This window comes from Strix uralensis, chromosome 1, assembly GCF_047716275.1.
Source record: "Strix uralensis isolate ZFMK-TIS-50842 chromosome 1, bStrUra1, whole genome shotgun sequence".
Taxonomy (NCBI): domain Eukaryota; kingdom Metazoa; phylum Chordata; class Aves; order Strigiformes; family Strigidae; genus Strix; species Strix uralensis.
The window spans coordinates 50,209,605-50,231,011 of NC_133972.1; the positions used below are offsets into that span (position 1 = coordinate 50,209,605).

The 21,407-nt window shown below is 43.5% G+C and overlaps 1 protein-coding gene across 1 annotated transcript in view; it reads left to right on the plus strand.

Annotated features, from left to right (window-relative positions):
• Nucleotides 1-9,917: 9,917 nt before the first annotated feature.
• PLXDC2 (plexin domain containing 2) overlaps nucleotides 9,918-21,407 on the plus strand; it is a 279,835-nt gene continuing 268,345 nt past the window's right edge. The window contains exon 1 of the mRNA XM_074865842.1: nucleotides 9,918-10,742. Within this exon, the coding sequence (XP_074721943.1) occupies nucleotides 10,634-10,742 (109 nt within the window). The 5' untranslated portion in view covers nucleotides 9,918-10,633. The remainder of the gene's footprint in view (nucleotides 10,743-21,407) is intronic.

The following is a 21,407-nucleotide window of genomic DNA, read 5'->3' on the forward strand; positions in this document are numbered from 1 at the left end:
GAACGAGAAGTTGACAAAGTAGTCCACAAAACATTTCTGAATGAAGCTTGAGACCACATTTTGACAACAGTGTCCCGATCCAATATCGGGGCGGGTTCTTAAACAATCCCAAGAGCGAGATTAAGACACAAACGAGGTCAGATGCTGTATAACCTTGTGAACTTTATTTCCCGTAACAATTAGTAATAGCGATAGGACAGAGAGAAAAGGAAAGAGAAAGTCAGAATCCCTAAGCCAGAAAACGGTAGAGATGCAGCTAATTACCGCCACCACCAGGGATCCAACGATGTTCCGTAGACTCGGCCTCGGTGCAGGTGGTGGTGCTCCAAGCTCCGCCGAGGTCCCAGCTCCAGGTAACAGGTGTCAAAGCAGGATGCAAAGACAGTGGCCCCAAGCAGGAGTACGCAGTCCTTTAGTCCCCACGATTTCCCCGAAGAGTCCGCCCATTTCCACGGAGCTCATTGTAATATGTGCCGCCCTGTGGTCCTCCATACACGCATGCCCAGGTGTTCGTGGTGGCCGTGCTGGCGGGGTGGGGGGGGGGGTCGACCTGCAGTCCCTTCAGCTTTTGCACGTCTCCCTCGCCCCGCACCCAGCTTGCGCGCAGGTACAGCTTGGCAGGCACTGCCAAGGCTGTCATTGTTCTCACTTTGAGCGGACGTCGTGGTTTTGTCGGGGACTCTGTAGCGTACTCCTTTAGAACAACAGGATGCCAGGGGTGGGAAGTGGTGGTTGCGGAGCAGCAATGTTGAGACAAACAATGTCTAACACAGTTCCTTACAAACAGTAACCTCAAAATTTTTGCATGAGCTCGTATTTTGACCTGGACAATTGACTATGTAACAAGAATAAAGAAGCATACCATGGTATGGGTTTTCCTGAAGATGTCAACTGCTTGCCTTTGCCAAAGGTAAGAGTACTTTACATTTACTTAGAGCTTTGTTTTAAAACCTGGCTTTTGGAGGTAATATCCAGACACAGTTTGGCATGAAACTAGATACATTTTCTGTGATTCCCAAACTTTTCTGAGTTCTCAGCACTCAAAGGGTTTGTCAGCAATACCAGTTTGTTTGGTCTCCCAGAGGGAGAAGAGCTTCTGATTTATCAGAAGTGCCTGAGCTCATTTAAAACACCACAACAGATTAACAAGAAAATCCGTTGTTTTATTCTACCAAAAAGGAAAAGGTTTAGGTTCTTAATTACAAAACTGGAAAACAGTTAATGTAGTCCTGAATCGCTTTACCTCTAAACTTCTTCTATACTTCCTCCAGTGATTTGGTTAACATGAGGCAGACGTGGCATGTTCACATCTCCTGTTTTCATGGTTGGCTTGTCTTGGAGAACCTTCTGAATTTATGTCTATTTTGAGGATGCTGCTTAAGCTGGAATCTCCTTCTCTTTTCAGATCTCTTTCCTAAGTCTGTTATTTTGTAAGACTACACTAAGATAGCTCCTCATCAGTTATGACTAAGATAACTTTGCTTTCTCTTTCTCTGTTCAATACATTGCATAAAGTAAATGCAACAATGTTGGACATTTCCTGGGCTTATCTCTGGGATTTAATGCATTCTTCAATTAGCATTAATTAAACATCCTTTCCACAAGTGTTAATGTTTTCAAGACTCTTAAATGAGAAGTATTAGCTGTAAATGCATATTATCAAAATCCTTAATCTCTAGTTTCATGCTAAAATCTACATAAGGAACATATGTGACATAGCACATGTCAGATTTATTACTGTTAATAAAAGTGGGGTTTTATCCTGAACCACCTTATCATCCTCCATCTTTCAATAGCATTGGGTGCTCGAAGCACCACAAAACAAAGCAGTGTAAATAGGGACATCCTGAGGTAAACATGTTAAGTGTGTTGAATTGTTGTAGTTGAGTTTAAAAGAGGATGAAATCATCTCTTTCCACTGTCTAGACATTTGAAAGGGTTGTCAGGACTACAGCTACAGCCTACCAAGCATCTGCTTTTGCTCCACAGGGAGAGCTAAATCTTTGAGATCAAAGTCTCACAATAAACCCTAAGCTGGGGTGGATTTCTGACATGAAAAATCATTAAATGAGTGCTACCCTTCACTGGACTCTTGCTTACCATTTCTCATTAGGCACACAGCCAGGCTCCATGGTGTACATGGAAGCCACAGAGAACCACATCTGGATGTTTATATAGGGGCTAAGGTGTTCAAGGGTAGATTAGAACAGTGTGCAGGGGTAAATCACAGGGAAACTTACTGCTGAGAGGTGTGGAAGCTGTCAAAGAGCAGGACTTACTGCTTGGGGCAAGCTCATTGCCTAGCAGATGGGTAAACCTACCTTTGAAGAAATAATTCTTGTGTTTCTGAGAGATAGGAACCACCACAGAAACCTTTTCAATCTGCAATAACCAAGTAGGGACCACTTCAAAACAAGATAAAAGGAGACAGTCATCTGCTTTAGCCTCCAATTGCTCCTGGAGAGTTCACCCCTTCTTGAAGACTTCCCTGGCAAAGGAAATATCACCAGTGACTGGAAGGAAGAAAACTTGCTAGGTCGTACTCTTCTTTGAAGGTATATCCCCTCCTTAAGCCTGCTATCAGCACAAGTCAGAGTGGCATTTTGCAAATCTGCTATGCATTCCTATACATTGAATGTTTATCACGCATTTTAAAACGCTCCATCAAAACACAGGGGAAATATGCTAAAGTGAAATCTAAGACAAGCTTCTAAGTAACTGTATTTCTCATTTCTTTGTAGCCAGATCACCTCTGTACTGAAGATGATTTAGTTCAGTTAAAAAGGATGTCTCTGGCATACTCCATTCTCCGCCTGCACAGGCTGCAGCCTCTGTAACCAGTTTAAGTGGCCAGGTCCCTGCTTGCCTACCTTGGCATGGTCCTGCAATGCCCATGCTGGGGATGCAGGCTCCTGGTGTGCTTCTGAAACAGGTTTCAGGGTATTCACATCCTACTCCTATGTGAGGGTCTGATGGGGCAATCATCTGGGAAGCACATGCAGAGGTCATATGAGCAGAGTTACTGGAGATTGGAGGGGACCCAGGAACAGAACTGCCTCGGAGTTAAAAATTCATCCTCTTCTCTTTGTAATTGAGAGTCTCTTTCAAAGTGTTCCGTGTTAATTTGGGTCTTTAAATTCTCCTGTCTGTTAAAATTGTGCAGAGGAAAAGGATATGGACCTAAGCATAAACTTTCTGTCTTTAGCTAGACTGTGCCAGCTAGTGAGGTTTACCGAGTACTTTGTTGGTTGATAATGACTCTTCAGAACTGCTCCTTGAAAGCAACCAAATTCCTCTCGACAGTTTTGCAGAAGAGATATGAGTGGACACAAGTGATACAAGGAAAAAAGACAGAGCTCTAATACAGCAAAATGCTGTACCCTTTTTCAGAAAAGAGCACGTATTGTCTAATGGACTGTTGTGCTTGTCAAAGCTATGTAAATACCACTCTGAGAGATATAGATTGGTCCAGAACAAAAGCAGGACTTAGATGTTTAATAAAGAAGGGAGAGGGGAAAAGGCTGCAGAAAGAGGAAAGGTCAACATAAACCAAAGTTTGTATTGTGGAAACAGGTATGAAAATAGGGAGTTCAACAAGGATCTTGGATTTCAGATATGTAGCTCAAATCCAGAGGGGATGAGGAGGATGGAGAATTGAGCTGAAGGGATAAAGGACTGAACACATGCAAGGACGGGACAACCTGAGTTGAAGGATAAAGATGTCTTCCCTGTTGCATGACCCAATGCAGCATAATCACTGGTTTGTGGCTCATCAGATATGACAGCTGTGCCTAGAGACATCAGTCCATATGGTAGGGAGGAAGCCCAAGTTCTGTAGCACATAATCTTCATATTGTAAGAGAACAAGTTTTTCAACAGTATTATTTCTTCCAGATGTTAAATTGAAGAAAAAACACCATATATGAACTGCACCCCAAACATGTTGCACAGTCTTGATGCCAATAATGGACCAAGCTGTGGCAATCCAAACAACAAAGGTCTTCCTGGCCACAAACTGCTAGAGCAGTCTGTAGTGTGGTTTCATCTGCAAGCAAGTTGGGAAAAGGCAAATGGGCAATGAGCTGATGGATGTGCAGCAGATTGTTATGCTGCTGTGGACACTGTACAAAAATGTGCCAGTTGTTTTCAAGACTTAACTCCCAAATTTTTGCTACTGGTTGCAGCTACTCCACTCCCCCACCCCCAAAACCATCATTAACACCAAGCATTGACTCTCTACAGAAGGTCTGTGCCACAGTCACTCCTGTGTCAGTTATCTCAGCTAAGCACTTGTTAAGATCATTCTATCATTAAAGTTTACCCAGGCTTGCTGACCTAAAACCTAATCCCAACCCAATTACTTTTTGTAACACCAGTCCTAACCCTTGTCTGCCTTCCCCTGCTGTGCCCAGCAGCAGATTTTGTGATTTGGCCTTGACTGATTAAATAAAGTTAACTCACAACTGTATGAGCCCTAGTAATTACTCAGGCCCTCCTACCAGCTCTAGGTCATGAGCAAGAAAGGCCTTAGTGTGGAATTGCTTGGTATACTTCTGCAGATCCTAATAAAGGTTGCTTTCTTGGAAAATGTGGTCACTGAAAAGCTATGTTTGAAATTGGTTTTAGTTTTAGCTGAAAATTTTTCATCTATTTAAAAACTTCCCTCAGCCTTTTTTGAATTGACTACTTGAGTGACAACTGGTACCAACATACCCACCAAGAAATGTGTCTGTTCTGAATATGCTGAGCCCCGCTGCCCTGGCTGAATGAGACCTAATGGATTGCTCTGGCCTTCATTCCTCTCCTTAGCCCATCTCACCTTCCCTGTGGCCATCCATGATAAAAGGCCTCATTGCTGTGCACACAATCATCACACAAAAGTCTGCGTCCATATATATGTTAAGGTTTCCATCACAGCAACAGATAAATGTCACTGGCAAATTGCTTTTTCCTTCTCTCACTTTTATTTCCATGCTTGCTTTCTCTTCTATGTCATCCTTTAGCCTCTTTCAGTTCTCCTATGGCTTTAAATTAGCCCGCTGACCAGTGCTATACTGAAATTTGAACTTCTCTGTTAAACTTGGCCCTGTCACAAGCATTCAGGGAGCCTTCTGGTTCTTCTCCCGTTCCTGGGTCCCATAGCTATCACTGTACTGGACGTGTATGTCAAATAAGGGTCACAACCACAGCTTTTGCTGGAGCTGCAAGGATGGGGTGTGGGACTTGGAACTCCCAGGCCCTGTTTTGCGCTTTGTTGCCTTGTGGTTTTCAAAGTTGAGTAATGTCCTTGGAGCTCCTCATCACAAGCAGGCAAAGGCATTGTTTGGTGCAGCATTGATGGTGCCTGTGTCAATGTTGCTGCAGAGGCAGATTCATTGAAAGAATATGTTTGAAGCATCTCTAATTCAAATAACTGAACTTTAGCTGGAACTTTTTGTTTCTCATTTTGAAAGGACGTTCCATTTCAAAAACTATTCCATTCTTTTAAAATCATTACAGAGCTCAAATACGAATCAAGACTGGTTTGGATTAAACTTTTAGTTTAACCTCAAACTTTATTATTTTTTTCATGCTGCCTTGCTTGCTGAAATGTTTCTCTTTAATTTTTCCCCTCCTCAAATTGCCAGTGAACCACTTTATCACTACATGAGATAATGAGACTGAGTTCCAGTTTCCACATCACAAAGTGTCTACCACACCATGAAACTGAACTATCTCTTTACCCCCACAGAACCTCTCCCTAACCATACATTGAGGCCTAGGCATAAGGCAGTACGTGGGGGAGGTCTGTCATACTGCTGTCCTAGAGATAAGCAGAAAGCTTCACTGAACAAAGCTGCACTAGCATTAACCACACAGCTCTTAGAGACAGAGTACAGGCATATTCTAATTAATCACAATTATGCAAACTCATGTATTTGCATAGAGCACGGCACACAGGGTTACAGGGAATTTGGCAGATGCCTACTGGATGTGACTCAGCCAGGAAGGGAACCTCAGCGCTTGCCCCAGGAAATCAAGCTGAATGATGAGACTCGAGGCTCTCCCAGCCAGGGGAACAGGAGGAGAAACAAAGGCTTGTTTAAGAGTGCAGTAACGCTTCTCTGGAAAGTTACTGTATTTCCTATTTAACAAGGAAGCTACCTGTCTGCTTCATACTTCAGATCTGAGTTTTGCATGGCCCTTTAGTGATTCAACTAAAATGCTGTGCTCATCCTTTGAACTGGCAAAGTCAAAGGCAGCTGCCAGCTGGGCAGTACTCTGAATTCATAGCTCTAACACCTCCCTTTGACAATACTAAACCTAATGCCTCAGCCAAATTCCCAATAGCAATGCTATTCACCTTCCTGAGCCCTAATCAGCTATCAGCAGAGCTCCAAAGGGAGGGAGGTGAATGTCAGTGGCAAACTCACTCCAGGACATTAAAGCCTATGTGCAGCTTCAATCTGCGATACTCATAACATCAAGCTGCAGACTACTTGCCCCATAAGGGTCACATACTCAATTTTGTCCCTGTGGGGACTAATCCTGGCAGATCAAGTATTATTTATGGCTCTAAAATTATCTAGATCTTTTTCTCTCTGCAGCTGGGAATGTAGGTTATTTGTTAGACACTGCTCAGTTACAAGAAGAAGATATTGCTGGTTGTAGTCTATTTATTAATATGCAGGCAAAATCCTCTGCAGAACAACTGCAAGTGCAAATTCACTAAACAGGAAAACTCACTTCATTTTTTTCCTGGAAGAGAATACAGAGGTATTCTCCCCGCTCTCACGGATGCTGCAATTACCTACCAGCTTCTTTTTCCCAAATGAAGCATAGATCCTCCCCTGACTTCTCAAATTCAAAGCAGGTATCATTCCAGGCTAGCACTGAATGCTTACAGGAGTGCAGTTGAGAGGTGCCTCACCTGTACCTATCAAAGCAGAATAGCTAACATGTTAAAAAAGACAGAGAAAAGAAATATCAAAAACTCTGCTTTTCCTAATCAGATTGCATTAAGCCCAGAAAATGTGTAGGTTGAAAAGACTGTGTTGATAAAAAAACAAAAAAGGAAAATAAAAAGAAGGCAAACTCTTAAATGAATGTGTGAATGAGAGTGAGCGCTTGCAAGCAGTATGACAGTGGAATACAATGATCAGGGAGAATCTTTCCACCCTTCTTTCCTGAATGATTGATGTTATAATCAGGGATGCTGGAGCTATGGAAGAATAGAAAAATATAAGGCCATATTCTTGACTGGTGAAAATGAAAGAATTCGCATTGATTTCTACGGAACCACTGCTGTTTATGCCACTGTAAGATATATCCCTAAGAGAGGTGAGATAATGTGCAAGGACGGTGAAGATAAAAGCACATTAGAGAAATGAAAACTTATCACAGGCACTGTGTTCCAAGTAAACACAGCTCATAACCTCAGAAAGCCTTCAAGAACTTGTTCTTTCAGTTTTACTTGTGCTTTATAAATAACAATGAACGCATATACTTCTCTGTTATGAATGCCTCTCCAGCAATGACATATTGTCATTAATCATTATAGGATTCATTATTAGCTTTCATCTGAGATTTTTTTCAGTTCAATAAAATGTTTTGCCTGTGCTTTTACACACCATTATACCAAGATATAGCTATGTCCTGATTATCTTTTTTAATACAAGAGGAACAATGCATATAGGCTTCCCTGGAGGGCATGGTTTGATTTTTACCATGGAGCACCAGAGGTACTGAATGCAGTGACTCTGTGCTAAGCTCCCAGCGAGCACACTGCAAAACTGTCACACAACTGCATAGAGCATTGCAAATTAGGACTGTGGGACCTAGTATGGTACTGGTACTTTGATCTGCAACTGCATGCTTCAGCTGATTGTTGCTAATCTTTTCCTTTCTTCAGCATACAGAGTTTTTTGTAGTACATCTATGAAGAATATAAATCTAAAACTATAAACCTCTGTAGGACTGAGAAGCAGACAGCAAATGAAAGAAAATTTGAGTTGCCCTCATTTAGGTTTTTCTGTACTACATAGTGGGCTTGAAGAATTTTATTTTAGCAACATGTAAACTTTTCTTCTCAAATCAGTCAAGTCTTTCATATTTTAAGATACACTATAATATGATTTATAATATGATAATTTATGATTAAAAAGTACAAAAGCAGATGAAAACAGATTTTGAAAGTTCTCCAGACCTTACTGTTCTTATTCTCATCTAACAATACTGCTGACAAACAGCTGAGAGGCAGTCCTTCTTTAAGATTAACTCTCTACCCCTTCCAGTAAATGCCAAAAGCTCAATAGCCCTCTCAGCAACTCCACAAAACTTGGGGAAAATTGGGCAATCCAACCAAGTACCAAGGAAGAAAATGGTATTCAAACAGCATGAAGAAACCTCCCTCTCCCATTTTGTTTGAGAAACACCAATAACTTGACCAAACCTGCACAAAAGTCTGTGGCATAATCCAGATCACCTGGTATACAAGGTGATAACACTCCCCAAATTCCTAGAGAGTTCAGCAAGGCCAGGATTTCATTCCTGCTGTTACTTAGCATAAGATCTTCAGTATCATCTTCTCTTAGAAAAGAATTTCTGCAGTTATTTTTTAGCACTACTTGGACTGCTTTTTTGCTGTTTAAGGGGATGTGCAAAAAGGTTGTACCAGAAGGGCCCACTATAAATTCAAATGTATAAACCTTATGGGTGTTATCCTCCGGTATCCTATTTGAATATATGTTGAAAAGATTTTACAAATTTCTGATTATACTTCAAATATATTTCTTAAAACCAGAAGTGTTCTGCTTTGATTTACACACCAGCACATCAAAGATTAAAGAGCAAGACAATTACAATGAAGCTGATGAATTCATCTCAGAAACTGTGGTAAATTAAGGGAAAACACAGTCTCGTTACTGGTTGTTCTTTTGTGATTAAGTAGTAGTTATCTGCGATGTTTGACATTCTGTAGACCTATTTATTTGATTAATTTAATTGTCGTCCTAATTAATTTAATTATTTTGTAGCAAGGGTTGAGAGGCTCGTGCATTCATGGTTCTCCCCATGGCGCTCAACTGATTACCAGTGCCACAGTTTGCTGAACTGGTAAAAAGCCGCCGCCCGGCCCCGGGTGCCCCTTTCGCTTGCCTGGGTTTGACTGATGTGCCCTCTGCTAGTTTCTGTCTCCGGGCCGTTGTTCACAGATTAACGTAGGGGATGGGATTATTCACGGTGCGTTTAATTAAGCATGTAGATAAATTTTCGCGGGAGAGAGCCCCCAGTCCTTGCACTTTTTAAGTGATGAGTGTACACAAACAACTCTTCCATTTGTGAAGAGACAAATAAAATAAGACGGGGGGGGGGGGGGGGGGGAAGGCAGTGGGAAGGGAGTCTGGAGTCTGGTTTCCCCGGAAGCACAGGGAAAAAGGGGGGGAGGGGGCAGGGAAGGGGGATTTGGGTGTTGCTTTAGTTTGTCACTCCGCGAAACGGTCGCATCTTTGCAAAGCAACTTTTGAATAACCAGGCGACGGCGGGCTGGGCTCTCTGCGTCCCGCGGGGCTACCCGTGCCGCACGCCCTCCACTCCCCACGCACACACCGAGCGGCTCCGCGGCCGCGCAGGGGGCGCGCCCCGTGGCCCCAGCCTCCCGCCGTGCCCCGTGGCCCCCCGGGGCAGCGAGCCGCGCCGCGGCCGGGTGCGCGGAGAGCCAGCGCCTCCCGCCACCGCCGCGCGGCTGACCGCGGAGCGCAGCGCGGCTGCGGGAGCGCTCCACCGCGGCCGCTGCCGGGAGAGACGGGGCAGCCCCGGCGCCTGCGCCCCACCGCGTTCCTGCGGAGGGGGGGGCGAGGCGGCCGGGACCCGGCCCCGGGCGAGCCCCCGGCCCGCCCCTGCGCAGCGGGCGGCGGAGACAGAGCGGGGACGCACGGCGGCGGGGGGCGCGCTGGGGGCCGGGGGAGCGCCCGCCTCCCGCGGCTGCCCTCGGCCCCGCACTAGCCCCGGCGGCCGCGGAACCCGCCCCGAAAGAGCAGGAGAACTTGTTCGTCCCCGCCCGCCTCCCCGCCGCCCGCACGTCCTCTCCCGCGGCGCATCCGCCCGCCCTCCGGGTCCTGCTCCCCCCGGAGCTCGGGGCCGGCCCGCCGGCTCTGGCTGGAAGACTTCCCCGTTCGTTTCCCTTGGAGGGGTTTTGTCGGTAGCGGTGTACCGAGGAGAGGCTCCGTCCCCGAGGCACCCTGCCTCACCCTGCGGGGGAAGGGAGCTGGGTGGGGGCGAGCCAGGAAGGGAGGATCTCAGTGGCTCTCCTAAAATCTATCAGCAGGCTGCGAGGAGGGAAGAGTTTGGCACTTCGCAGGCGAGGCTGGGCTTGTTTTCCCCAGCGGTGATGCCGCTGGACTAAGAGCGGCGCGGCCGTGGAAGTTAGGGGGACGGAGACCCATCCCCCCCCCCCAACTTCACCGCCCCCCAGAACCGGTCCAGAGCCTTCAGCCCCGGTGGCTCGTCCCTGCCGCCCCGCTGTATGAGAGCTGGTCCGAGGACAGGGCGACTCGGCGCCTGCTAGGGCTGCTCTCCACCCCCCCGCCCCGGACTTTCCCACCACCGACGAGGAGCGGCCCGCACCCCGGAGAGCTGTCTCGGCAGGCTCCGTGCTATGGCGAGGCTGCGGAGAAGCAAACTAGCCGCTGGATTTCTATTACTTTTCCAGTGCCTGAGCGAGCGCTGCCAGCTCGCTGGCGGGGAGACGCTGAGGCAGAGCCGCGGTAAGCGAGGCCGTTACCTGCCGGGCGGGGCCGGCCCGGGCAGCGCCGCGGAGCCCGGGGCAGCGCGGCCGGGCCGGGCAGGGGGGGGGGCGACGGGGGCGGGGGGCTGGGCCGCCCCCCGCAGCACCGGCGCGGTGCGGGCGCCGCCGGCGGCTCCGCGGGCCGCGTCCCCGGAGAGGAGTAACGCCGTTTGGGGGTTGCCTCCCCCCTGCTCCCGAGGGAGGCCCGGGGTGGCCGCGGCCCCGGCTTCTCACCCTTCCCTGCCCCGGCTTCTCCGGAAGGAGCTTCCCATTACTTCATTTTTTACACTAACGAGAATCCAGGACTTTCCTCCTTCAATAAATCTGCCCCACGATCGCCGGGAGCCGGTGCTGTTCCCATCCCCAGCCCCTTCGCGGGGTCCTGGCCGCCTCCTTCCCAGCCGTGTACGAGACGCTCCCGAAGGCGAGGGGCTCCACTCGAGCGCCGGGAAGGGAGGGACGGGGACACCGGCGCCCCCGGGAGCCCGAGGCAGCGGGGAGCGGCGGGCCGGGGTGCCCGGGCAGCACCCCTCCGCCCGCCCGTGGTGGGGCCCCGCGTCTCGCCCGGCCCCGAGCCGCGGAAGGGGAGGCAAAGTTTCCCTGCAGATCCTGCCTGGGAGAGCTAGCGGGCACTCTCCTCCCCCGCGGCAGTCAGTAGCTTGCAGCCTTCCCTGGAAGCCAGGCGGTGAGAGAAGGAGCGAGATCAGGGAAGGAGCCCCCGAGGGCTGCGGGACCTGTGCGTGAGGAGCCAGAGGCTGGCTCTGCCGGCTGAGTTTGCTTGGGCTGTTGGGGTCCTCTCGTGAGTCCTTCTCGGAGACACCTGTTAATCCGTGACCCGCAGCACCTGTAGTGCTTTCTCTGGGGCCACTCTTCCCCTCAGCGTGGGGTTCCCTTTTGATCATTAAAACCTCTGTATCCCGCATTCCTGTGCTGTGGAGGGGAAAGCTGCTGAAGGAAAGCTTGGCGCCTTTGCGGATAGGTATTTCAGGAACAAGTGAGGAAAGTCATGGGGTTTGTGTGTCAGGGGACCTTGCTGCAGCAGCTTCTAGCTTCTAGATATTTTCAAAAGCTGTGCTTTTATATTCGAAATACCAGCCAGATTATTATCAGATGAAACATGTCCACTGGCTTCCCTGGTGCATCAGAACTGCCCGTTCTTCCTTTTCTAAAACGTTTGATATTAATGTGAAGAGTTTTCTGGTCACAGCGTAACTGACCCGAACAAGAGAGACTGGGGAGGTTTTTGAAATGTCCGGTGAGATAATGTGCCAGACAGAGCGGGGATTTTCCCAGGCAGGGGCCTACCACTGCATTTGGGAATTGCTAAATGACAAGGTAGCTCAGCAGGTTGCTGGGGCTCACATGTCACTTGGGGCCAAAGGGAAAAAACAGGAGGAGGCTTTTCATGTACTGCTGCAAAATTCATGTTGCTGTTCTCAAGGGCTGTAGGCAGCAACTGTTGGTATTTGTTAATGTTAGTTATAAGGGAAACAAAGCGTGGTGGTGATACTAGAAAAAGAAAATTACGATGTTGTGTGGCAGTGGACTGAGCTCACAAAGTTTATTAATCTTGCAGCCATTGTATCTGGAAAAGAAAATGTTAGTGCTAACTTAATGAAATATAATTTATCAGTGGGCAAATAATCACCGCACGTCACTGATTTAGGCTATTAAGTCGTAGTAGTCCTCAATGTCTGCACCAGGAGGTGCTAAATAGAAGGTACACCAACAGCTTGCTTATCTGTAAATCATTTATTAATCTCTTGTGTCTTCCTGAATGTGATATGAAGTATCAAGGAGTTTATAATCAGGCAAATATTATTTTGATATTTAATACATTCTGAAGAAAGTATACCAAGCAATTGTTTTCTTCAACTAGTAAGATGTACAATCTGATGTCAGTTTTGACAGCTAGATGTTTATAACTTTGGCGTCTTTTCCTTCCCTCTTGGTTAAAAAGTCTGTATTATGACAGAAAGAATTAAGTGTCATTAACATAATCAGAGTTGTATGTAACATATTTTCATCATTCTTTTTTTTTTTTCTAATACTGCTCTTCTTTGGAAAAAAATGCAACTGAGGGACTGTGTCTAATCGGTAAGAAGAGGATAATTATGTAAAGCCAGGGAAATTCAACTTCACGTTTTGTGTGTCAAAATAAAACCTGCTGTTTCAAAGTTTTACTGTGTTTAGCATCTAGTGTATACGTTTAGATCAGCTCACATAAAAACTGTAAAGAATTAAGGTAAAAAATAAATCTTTGAAGTAGCTGCAAATTCTTAAGGGAAGCTGTTTTGACATATTCTTCGAATACTCAGTAACAAAACAGCTTGTTGAAACTGAATGACATAACACTACCAAGAAATGGAAACGTTTAGTATGCCCTGGCAGAGCTGGAGCCAGGAGAGGATTTCTGAGGATGGTACCAAAGGGATATGCTATGGTTCCAACAGATGGAAAAAACACACAGGCATGTTTTGCCAGGTCCTCAGAATTACCTGGATGGGTAAAATCAGGTCGGATTAATTCAAGTCAAATCATTTTCTAGGCCTGCCGGAACTTGTCTGGCTGCCTCTGGGTGTTTTTAAAATCCAGATTTGTGTGACCAAGGTGCAAGGCGGCGCTGGCAGGAGCAGGGCTGTCCCCGCTAGAGGGCACAGCGGCAGCCCCGCAGGCTGCGGCTCTTCCCCTGGATCCCTCCCTCCATCCCTCCCTCCATCCCTCCCTCCATCCTCCCCTGTGCCTGCTCAGAGCTTCATTTTTGCTGACAAAAACGCTGTAAATCAAGGATGAAGGTTCTTAAACATACAGTTTTTGTGCATGTGTGTTTTACAGTAGCCAAACTGAATATGGCATGAATTTAGTGAACTGAAGCAAATGGTCTTTTGAAAGCTCGCATCACAATTAAGGCTCTCAGTTGTTTTAAGTGAGGGCTCACTGCTTGTTGAAGTGTTGCCACAAGAAGTCTTGGAAGTGTTACATTCTTTTGCAAACACTGTCAGTCATAATTAGGAGGTTGTTATTTTAATTTTTCTTCTGTCAAAGCATATTCCAGAATCCTGGTATAATTTACATTCATTGGACTGCTGCTGACTCCAGCATCAGCATTTAGAGAGGAGTAGAATTATTTTTATGGGATAAACTATTATTAAAGAGTGTTTATCTAACATTTACCTATTGCTGAAATAGTCACATTTTCTGTATTGCCTGAGCTTCACTCTGTTTAAAACAGAAAAACCACAACCAAAACTGAACTTTCGTCATTACACGTTAGGACCTTCAGCTTTTATCTTAGAAGTGTCAAATGAAATACAATATTAGACAACATGTATGTCAGGTATTTTTTTCTCTTTGCATTCAAAATTACTTTTTTTTTTCTTCTGTACATGATATGTAAATGGGGACAATTGGGTTAGAGAACCCCAGTGACATTTGTGAGTAAATCCGATTTACATATTATACGTATTTTACTAAGAATTCCCACTAAAGTAATCTTTTTTTAACTTTCATCCTGGTTCTTCCTTTTATTTTTCATGCTTTTTGTCACTGTCATTTCCTCTGAAATGGTGGTTTGAAATATTGCTAGTAAATAGTGGGTAAATTAAGACTATGATAAGGTTAACTTAGGTATTAAATTCGGTTTCACAGAAACTGATTTCCACAAGTTTAGAGTAAGATCAATACTCATAGTTCATTGAAGGTTTAAAAATCCCTTGGGGAAAACAGTGTTTTTGTTTGGCTGTAAATATTCCTCTTCCAGGGTTTACATCCTCAGGCAGGCACTTAAAACTCAGCAAACACTTGACTCAGACGCTAGGTTTTGTCTGACACTTAACTTGGAGTTGATGATGAGTAACTGGGAAACTAGCTCTCTGCACTGTAAACAAATGTAGAAAATGAGGAAAAGATCTTTATAGCTTGAAAAGTTCTTTTGTTCTGGGCAGCACATAATGCCCATTTAGAGCAAAATGCTGGGACAACACCTACTGCCTTGCTGAATACCAAATTTCTGTAAAAAGTCTGTGGTTCAGGAGGGCTCGTTCTTTTAGGGGAAGAGACTCCTGAGACCGTGAAGGAGGTCAATGAGGAAATTCATAGTGTCAGATGATGAGAGAGACCCACTGAGGAAAATAGTTGCCTATGGTGAGTTAGCATTTTCATTAAGGACTTTTTGGCACAGTTTAGGTGTAGCAGTGCTGCAGATCTCTGCACCTGCACAGATGTCAGGAGATGGAGGTTTGGACCTGAAGTTTATGTTTCCTGCAGGACTACTATGCAGCAATGCCCAGAAAGTTGCTTTGCTTTGAATTATGCTGAAGACAGCTATCACACAAGAAATGTGCTTGGTTGAATTGTAGTGGTTTTCTCCACAAAGGAGATAAAAATTTATTAGAAGAAATAAAAATAAAAGCATCATTTGACTCTGTTTTTGATAAAAGTCACTGTGGTTTCATTGGACTGTCTGAAGTACTGAGCAGTTCTGCTGCGGGTAACCTTGACAGCACTGGCAAAAAGAAAGCTCTACAGCAGCCCCATTTTCAAAACTTATTGAGGCCGCAGTCTCTAGGCTGAGAACACAGCTGGGGTAACTGGTGTGAGTATATTTTTGAATTGCTGGTGTGGATCAGGCTTCCTAAGAAAAATGAATACCAAAGCAATTTAAGAAGGCAGCAGTTAAGGTAAGCGTGTGCTGGGGGCTCTCTACAGAGCGAACAAAAGGTAATTTGGTGGGAGAATTTCTCATTCAGTACAAGGAAATGTTGAAAGCTTTCCAGCAGTGTGAAATTATATCCAACTATTAGGTTGGATGAGGGCTGAGCTGGGGCTGTTATTGCGGTGCAATTGGCGGATGTCATATTTACTAAACTGGAGAATTGCATAATCACAGCAGGAACTGGAAGAACCCAGGAGATTACTTTCCATGGAGAAGTATGCAGAGAAGCCATGCGAAGTGCACGTGGGTTTTGTTTTTGTTTGTGGCTTCTGACAAATGAGCATAAAACATTGCCCTGAGGTAATGTTTGTGAGTGCTGGGTGCTGTATCTCATCATGGAACACTTCCTCCACTTCCTCCTCTTTTCTTTTTCCTCATCCAACTAATAAACATAGCTTCAATTAGCACTCCTTGCTGTCAACATTGAGCAATCAGTTGTGCTAAGTGTCCTTGTAAATTTCTGGGTTTCAAAGAGCTTGTGTAACATTTTCATCTCCCTCCACCAACTGGCAGCTGTAGGAGTGTGTTTTCAAGTTGGATTTGGCCCAACCTTTTTCTCTTCTGAAAAGGGCAAATGGAGCATGTTCTTAGGCCAGATCCAGAGTCAGCCTTGACACTTGAATTGTTGACACAGTTTCAAAAGTAGCAAACTTTTTGATGGGATGATAAATCAAGAGAAATATAAGGATTAATATGAAGATAGCTACAAGACAAGGCATCACAGGAGTGATGCATCTGCTCTGCTCAACAATGGTAAGATCCCACCAGGAATATTCCCTTCAGTTTCAAGTACTGCACTTTAAGAAATATGTGGCCTAATTGAGGAGTGTCATATGAAATAAAAAAGGGAAGAACACGGATAGAATAAAACTAAGAGATGACACGGTAACAATCTTCAAGTGTGTAAAAGGCTTCCACAGAGAAGGGAATAACTTGTCCTCAACAACAAGTAATGACTTAAATTGCAGCAAGGCAGACTTCTAAATGTTACAGCTAAGGGAGTAGGTTATTTCCGAGTAGTCTTCATCACTGGAACAGGCTAGATAAACATATGCCCAAAATGTCATTCTGTCCAGAAAGGCAGCTGTTCCTGCCTTGGAGCAAATGGCTGGACAATGTGACCTTTCAAGGTCTCACCCAGCTATTTTGAATCATTCTGTGGGGGCAGCTTTAAGAATACAAGGGTTCACCTTGAACTCCACAGCTAGATAAAATACAAGCATGAATAAAAGTGTTCTCTTAGCTCGGGGCCTCTGTCTATCATTTGTCGATGATATATGTGTCTTTAATGTGATTTTAACATACACTTTCTGTGGCTGCAGACAAGGTAAAGACATTTAAAATGCTGCTTTAGTTAGAGTCCTTATGTCATGAAATAGGGCTTTTAAAATGAGATTTTGCTCTTACCTGGTTTAGAACTTTTGTCTTTTAATACAAACACTACCTTGGTTGCATTATAAGCAGATACCTTTTTTTTCTTTTAAGATGTTCTCATAGTGACTCTTTTGGACTTTGGGCAGGCATCACTTATCCCATGTCATTTTATTGAGTGAAAAATCCTTGCCTTGAATAGGTAGAGTTCCACAAATGGAATATATAAACCTTTCCATTTAACCTATCTCTGGTAATGTTTCAGGTATGTGTTGTTTCACAGTTGATGCTAGGAGCTCTGGTCCTTTTCTTTATAGGTGTAATTGAACTGTGTCAAAGGGCTGCTTTTGTTACAGGGATGCAATGCCATTTATAGGTTTTACTGCAGCTTTCCTTAACTGCGGTAGTTAGTAGGGCAGATTCTGTTGGAAGTTTCATCTGTATTTAGTAGCAGAATAGGATGCAGTGGTTATCCAGTAATAAGCACTTTGAGTCGTTTTGTTTGGTTTTTTTTTCTTCTATTCAAGCATTACCTTTTTTTTTCCCCCTTTGGTCATAATGTGAATCCTGCAAATACTAAATGGGCAATACTGCATCTGGGCTGAGTAATTACAGCTTTTCTCTTCACAAGAGTTGTTACTAGGCTGATTGTAAAAGGCAAGTATTATCCATTGTAATTTCAGTGCTTTCTGAAGGGTGAAGTGTTAAAGAGAGGGGAGTTCATCACTATGCAGGTTCTTTCGCTGAGTCAGCAGTTAAACTAAAAATCCATTGGAAAATGCTATCTTGGCCTCCAAAGAGATGGGAGCCAGAATGAGTCTTTACTGCTATAGTTGCTCCATGATATTTTTCCAGCTGCATGTTTCTGCTTTCCTGTGTGGGTGTATGTGATTCTCCTTTTGAATTTGCAAGCCAGAGAGTATGTATTTGCAATTCAACCTCAGTCACCCTGGGGTATAAAGCCAAGGCCCTCTGTTAGGAATCTTTTCATGGCAGGACATGTTTCAGAGTTCCTAGGCTCTTCTCTCCCATTCTTCATCCCCTGCCTGCTTCGCAGGTTGCTTTCTTCTCACTTGCGCTCTTTCAGTAGTTCATGTGTCCATGCTCCTAGGTCAGATGGATCAGACCTGCTCTCCTTAGTGTGAGATTTGAGAGAGAGAAAAGACTACATTTTGGAAGAGGTAGGGGAGGTGAAAATAAAATTACAAGGAGAATGAATGTATTTTTAAACCTCTGAGAATTATAAATCCTCTTAGAACAATGTAAAAACTCTGGAAGAGTAGACTACCTGACTTCTGTTTAATACTACATAGTCTGTGTTACATAGTCAAAAAATGTTCAGAGAAACAACTAATTGAAGTTGGAAAATTATGCCAAAGTTGACATGGTCTTGTCAAATATGTCACTGGGAAGTGTCAAAACAAGTAATTTTGAGTTTCTTATTTTGTTGATGGTAAAATGTCTCATTTCAAATTTTTCATTTTGACTTTTAGATTAAAATTATTATATTAGGATGTATAAGCATAATTGAAAAGCACTTTGGTTTGGAGTTTGTGTGTGTATATCTTAATATTTTTCATTTCATATCCTACAGCAAACATTGACTAATTACTTTTACCAGAACAAGATCAAAATTTTGGTTTAGGGTGAGTAATTTACTTTCTAGTCATCTCTAATTGAGACTTACTATTATTGAGAATTTGTCTACATACTGTAAGCCCTATAAGAACAGACCATTTTATCTTGTAGAAACCTTACTTTTATTTGATGACAGGAAAGGGGGGAATGGCTGAAAAAAACAGTCATCTTGATTATCCAGTTACTTTTTTTTTTTTTTTACTTTATCGCTTATTTCTCCTTCAGGTTGCTTTTTGGTTAATATGATATTCATGAGGCAACTAAATTAAAAGAGAGCACATTTTCCAGATTGCAGCTGCTGTAAAGATAATAGATTTATGGTTTATTTGCAGTGAAGGCATTTATGGACTAGAAGCTTAGCATTTGGTGTATTGCAGAAACCTGACTTCAATATCAACACAATTTATTACTGGTTCCTATTTAAACATATATATAGTGATCTAAGTTGTAGTCTCAAAACAAAGAAAACTAATAGGGTGAATCACCATTATAGATTATCATCAGTTCTTGTTTACATTTACTTTTTATTACATCTGTTATGAATTTTCTTTAAAAAGTTTTTATGGATAAAGTATATGTAATGCAATGCTTTTTAGTTTTATTATGCCAATTATGCAAGACTTAATAATTGAAATGTATAGGTGTGCACTGTGGAAGTACACAGCTTTTCATGTTTGCATTCAGTCACAGAAAACAGAAGGGGTCTTTCCAATGATAAACATCAAGCTAAGCAAAAACATAATTGGTTCCAGTTTTGCTAATGCTAATGTATTTACCCTTCCCACACCTTCTCATTTCACTTCTAATACTGCAAGCTGTTGGAGGCATTTCCATCCTTCTAATGCACAAATAAAATAATAATAATAGTAGTAAGTTGTCCTACCAATTTCTTTCCTAGGACCGCATAGCTAGAAGGGACTACCTAGGTCATCAAGTCTTTCTCTGGGATGAGAAGCAGTTGTGTCGTGGATGTCTGTGGCACATGGCCCTGTGCACTGCAGGCCATCAGTAATGCTCTTCCCCATAACAATCTTCAGGAATGTAGTAAAATAGCAGCAGCCCCAAGTATAATGTGTCACAGAAGATAACAAGGGCATTGACAACAGTTTTAAGTTTCTACAGTAGCAGAGAATTTTTAATTTTAGTACGCTTTGTTGAAAGCTGGTCTGTCTTTATCTGGTTTTGCTAAGCCTGCTTTTCTGTTTGTTTTTTGACCTAATATACTTGGCTTTTTCAGCCCGTTTTGTTTCATGTACAATTACGTGGACATTTATTGCCAAGTTGGTAATACTGGTTTTGTTTCAATTCAGAGCCATTTTCTAGAATAGCATAAATGACCTGCAAAATGGCTCTTCCTATAGTAAACTTGTCAGTTTGAATGGAGAAAAGGAACTGTTATCATTTGTCAGCCTTTTGAGCTAGCCATGTATACATCCTGAAATCTAACATTTAAAAGGAGGCAACTTTATACTCTGCTTCAGCTAAGATGCCTGAGGATTGGCAGTTCTGCCATACCAGGGTTAAATGTTGTACTTACTTGCAGTTTTTTGGGGTTTTGTTTGTTTGCTTGTTTTTTCCTGGGTATGAATTTGTGTTATTTCAGCTCCTTGGACTAATTTTAATCCTTTAATGTGTCGGACTGCAAGCTTGAATCCAACTTGTGTTCCTAACTTTGTCTAGGTACTCTCTGAGGTTCAACCCCAGACTTTTGATTCCCATCACTCATCAGCAGGCACTTTGTATGCTCTACTTCTCCACTGATGTTCGTAGGGCACACTCATCTTACAGCTTTCTCATAATCATCATAGCTATGCACTTTATAGTTATTAGTATTCTTATTCTTGGAAGACCTTGTAGAAGTAAGGTAATATCCTAATTTTACAAATAGGAAGGTGGTTTTGAAAAAGCGACTACCTTGCCAAAGTTAAAAATGCGTTGTTCATGTCTCAGTGTATGAGTTGCTTTCTTCTGCAATAGCCCAGTTACCTTTTGAACTTCCCCTTGCTTCACCAAATTCAGGGCTGTAATTTCTCTCTTCGTTCTCATCCTTGAATTCCCTAACCTAAGATTTTAAATCCCAGTCAGACCTCTGTTCAAATAACCTATGTCTGTCTGGAAAAAAAAAAAAGATTAGAATTGACTAAGGGCTCTGATTTAGTGCCGAGACAGCAAGGCTTAGTTTGGGACTGCTGTAGATTTTGCCATTTCTGATGTTCCTCTCCTCACTTACGCTTGCAGCAGGAAAGGGATGTGTCTCTCAGCTGTTTATACAGCAGATCCCAAACTGCGACATTTTATAGTCTAATGTAATAAGTTTCTTTCCTAAACAGAAGTGTGTCTGAAGGACAGACAAATACTGAGTCAGATTTCTGCTGGTTGGCACTTCGACAATTTGGAAGGATTATGTCCAAATCTCTTTGGTTTTGCCATTGAGTTCTTGGAGAGAAGAGAATGATGATGTTTCACAAACAGTAAAATTATTTTTCCTGTAATCAAACTTTGAAAATAACAATCCAGATTCAGTAATTACTAGTCAGAAGACAGAGTTCCAAAGCAGTCAGTTTGCAGCACTGCTGAGTTGAACTCTTTGTCTGTTTAAAAAGTTTATCTTCCTCAGAAAATGAGCATTGCAAGATGCAGAATATTATTTTACTGCAAAAATATGATAGCAGCCTTTACTGGAATTGTATCTTCATGAACCTTTAAGCAGAAAGATTGCTGACAAATGCTGTATAACACATGTATTATACAGAATCCACGTACAATGCTGTGCCTCTGATGCTATAAATCATTCTGAAATTTCCTGTAGAGTAAGTATCTGTCTAAAAACAGAACTGATAGATTTACTAATACAATCAGTGCTTTTCAGTGTCTGCTGTTTTATCACCAATGGTGTCTTTTGTTTGTTCTGTAGAAATAGTG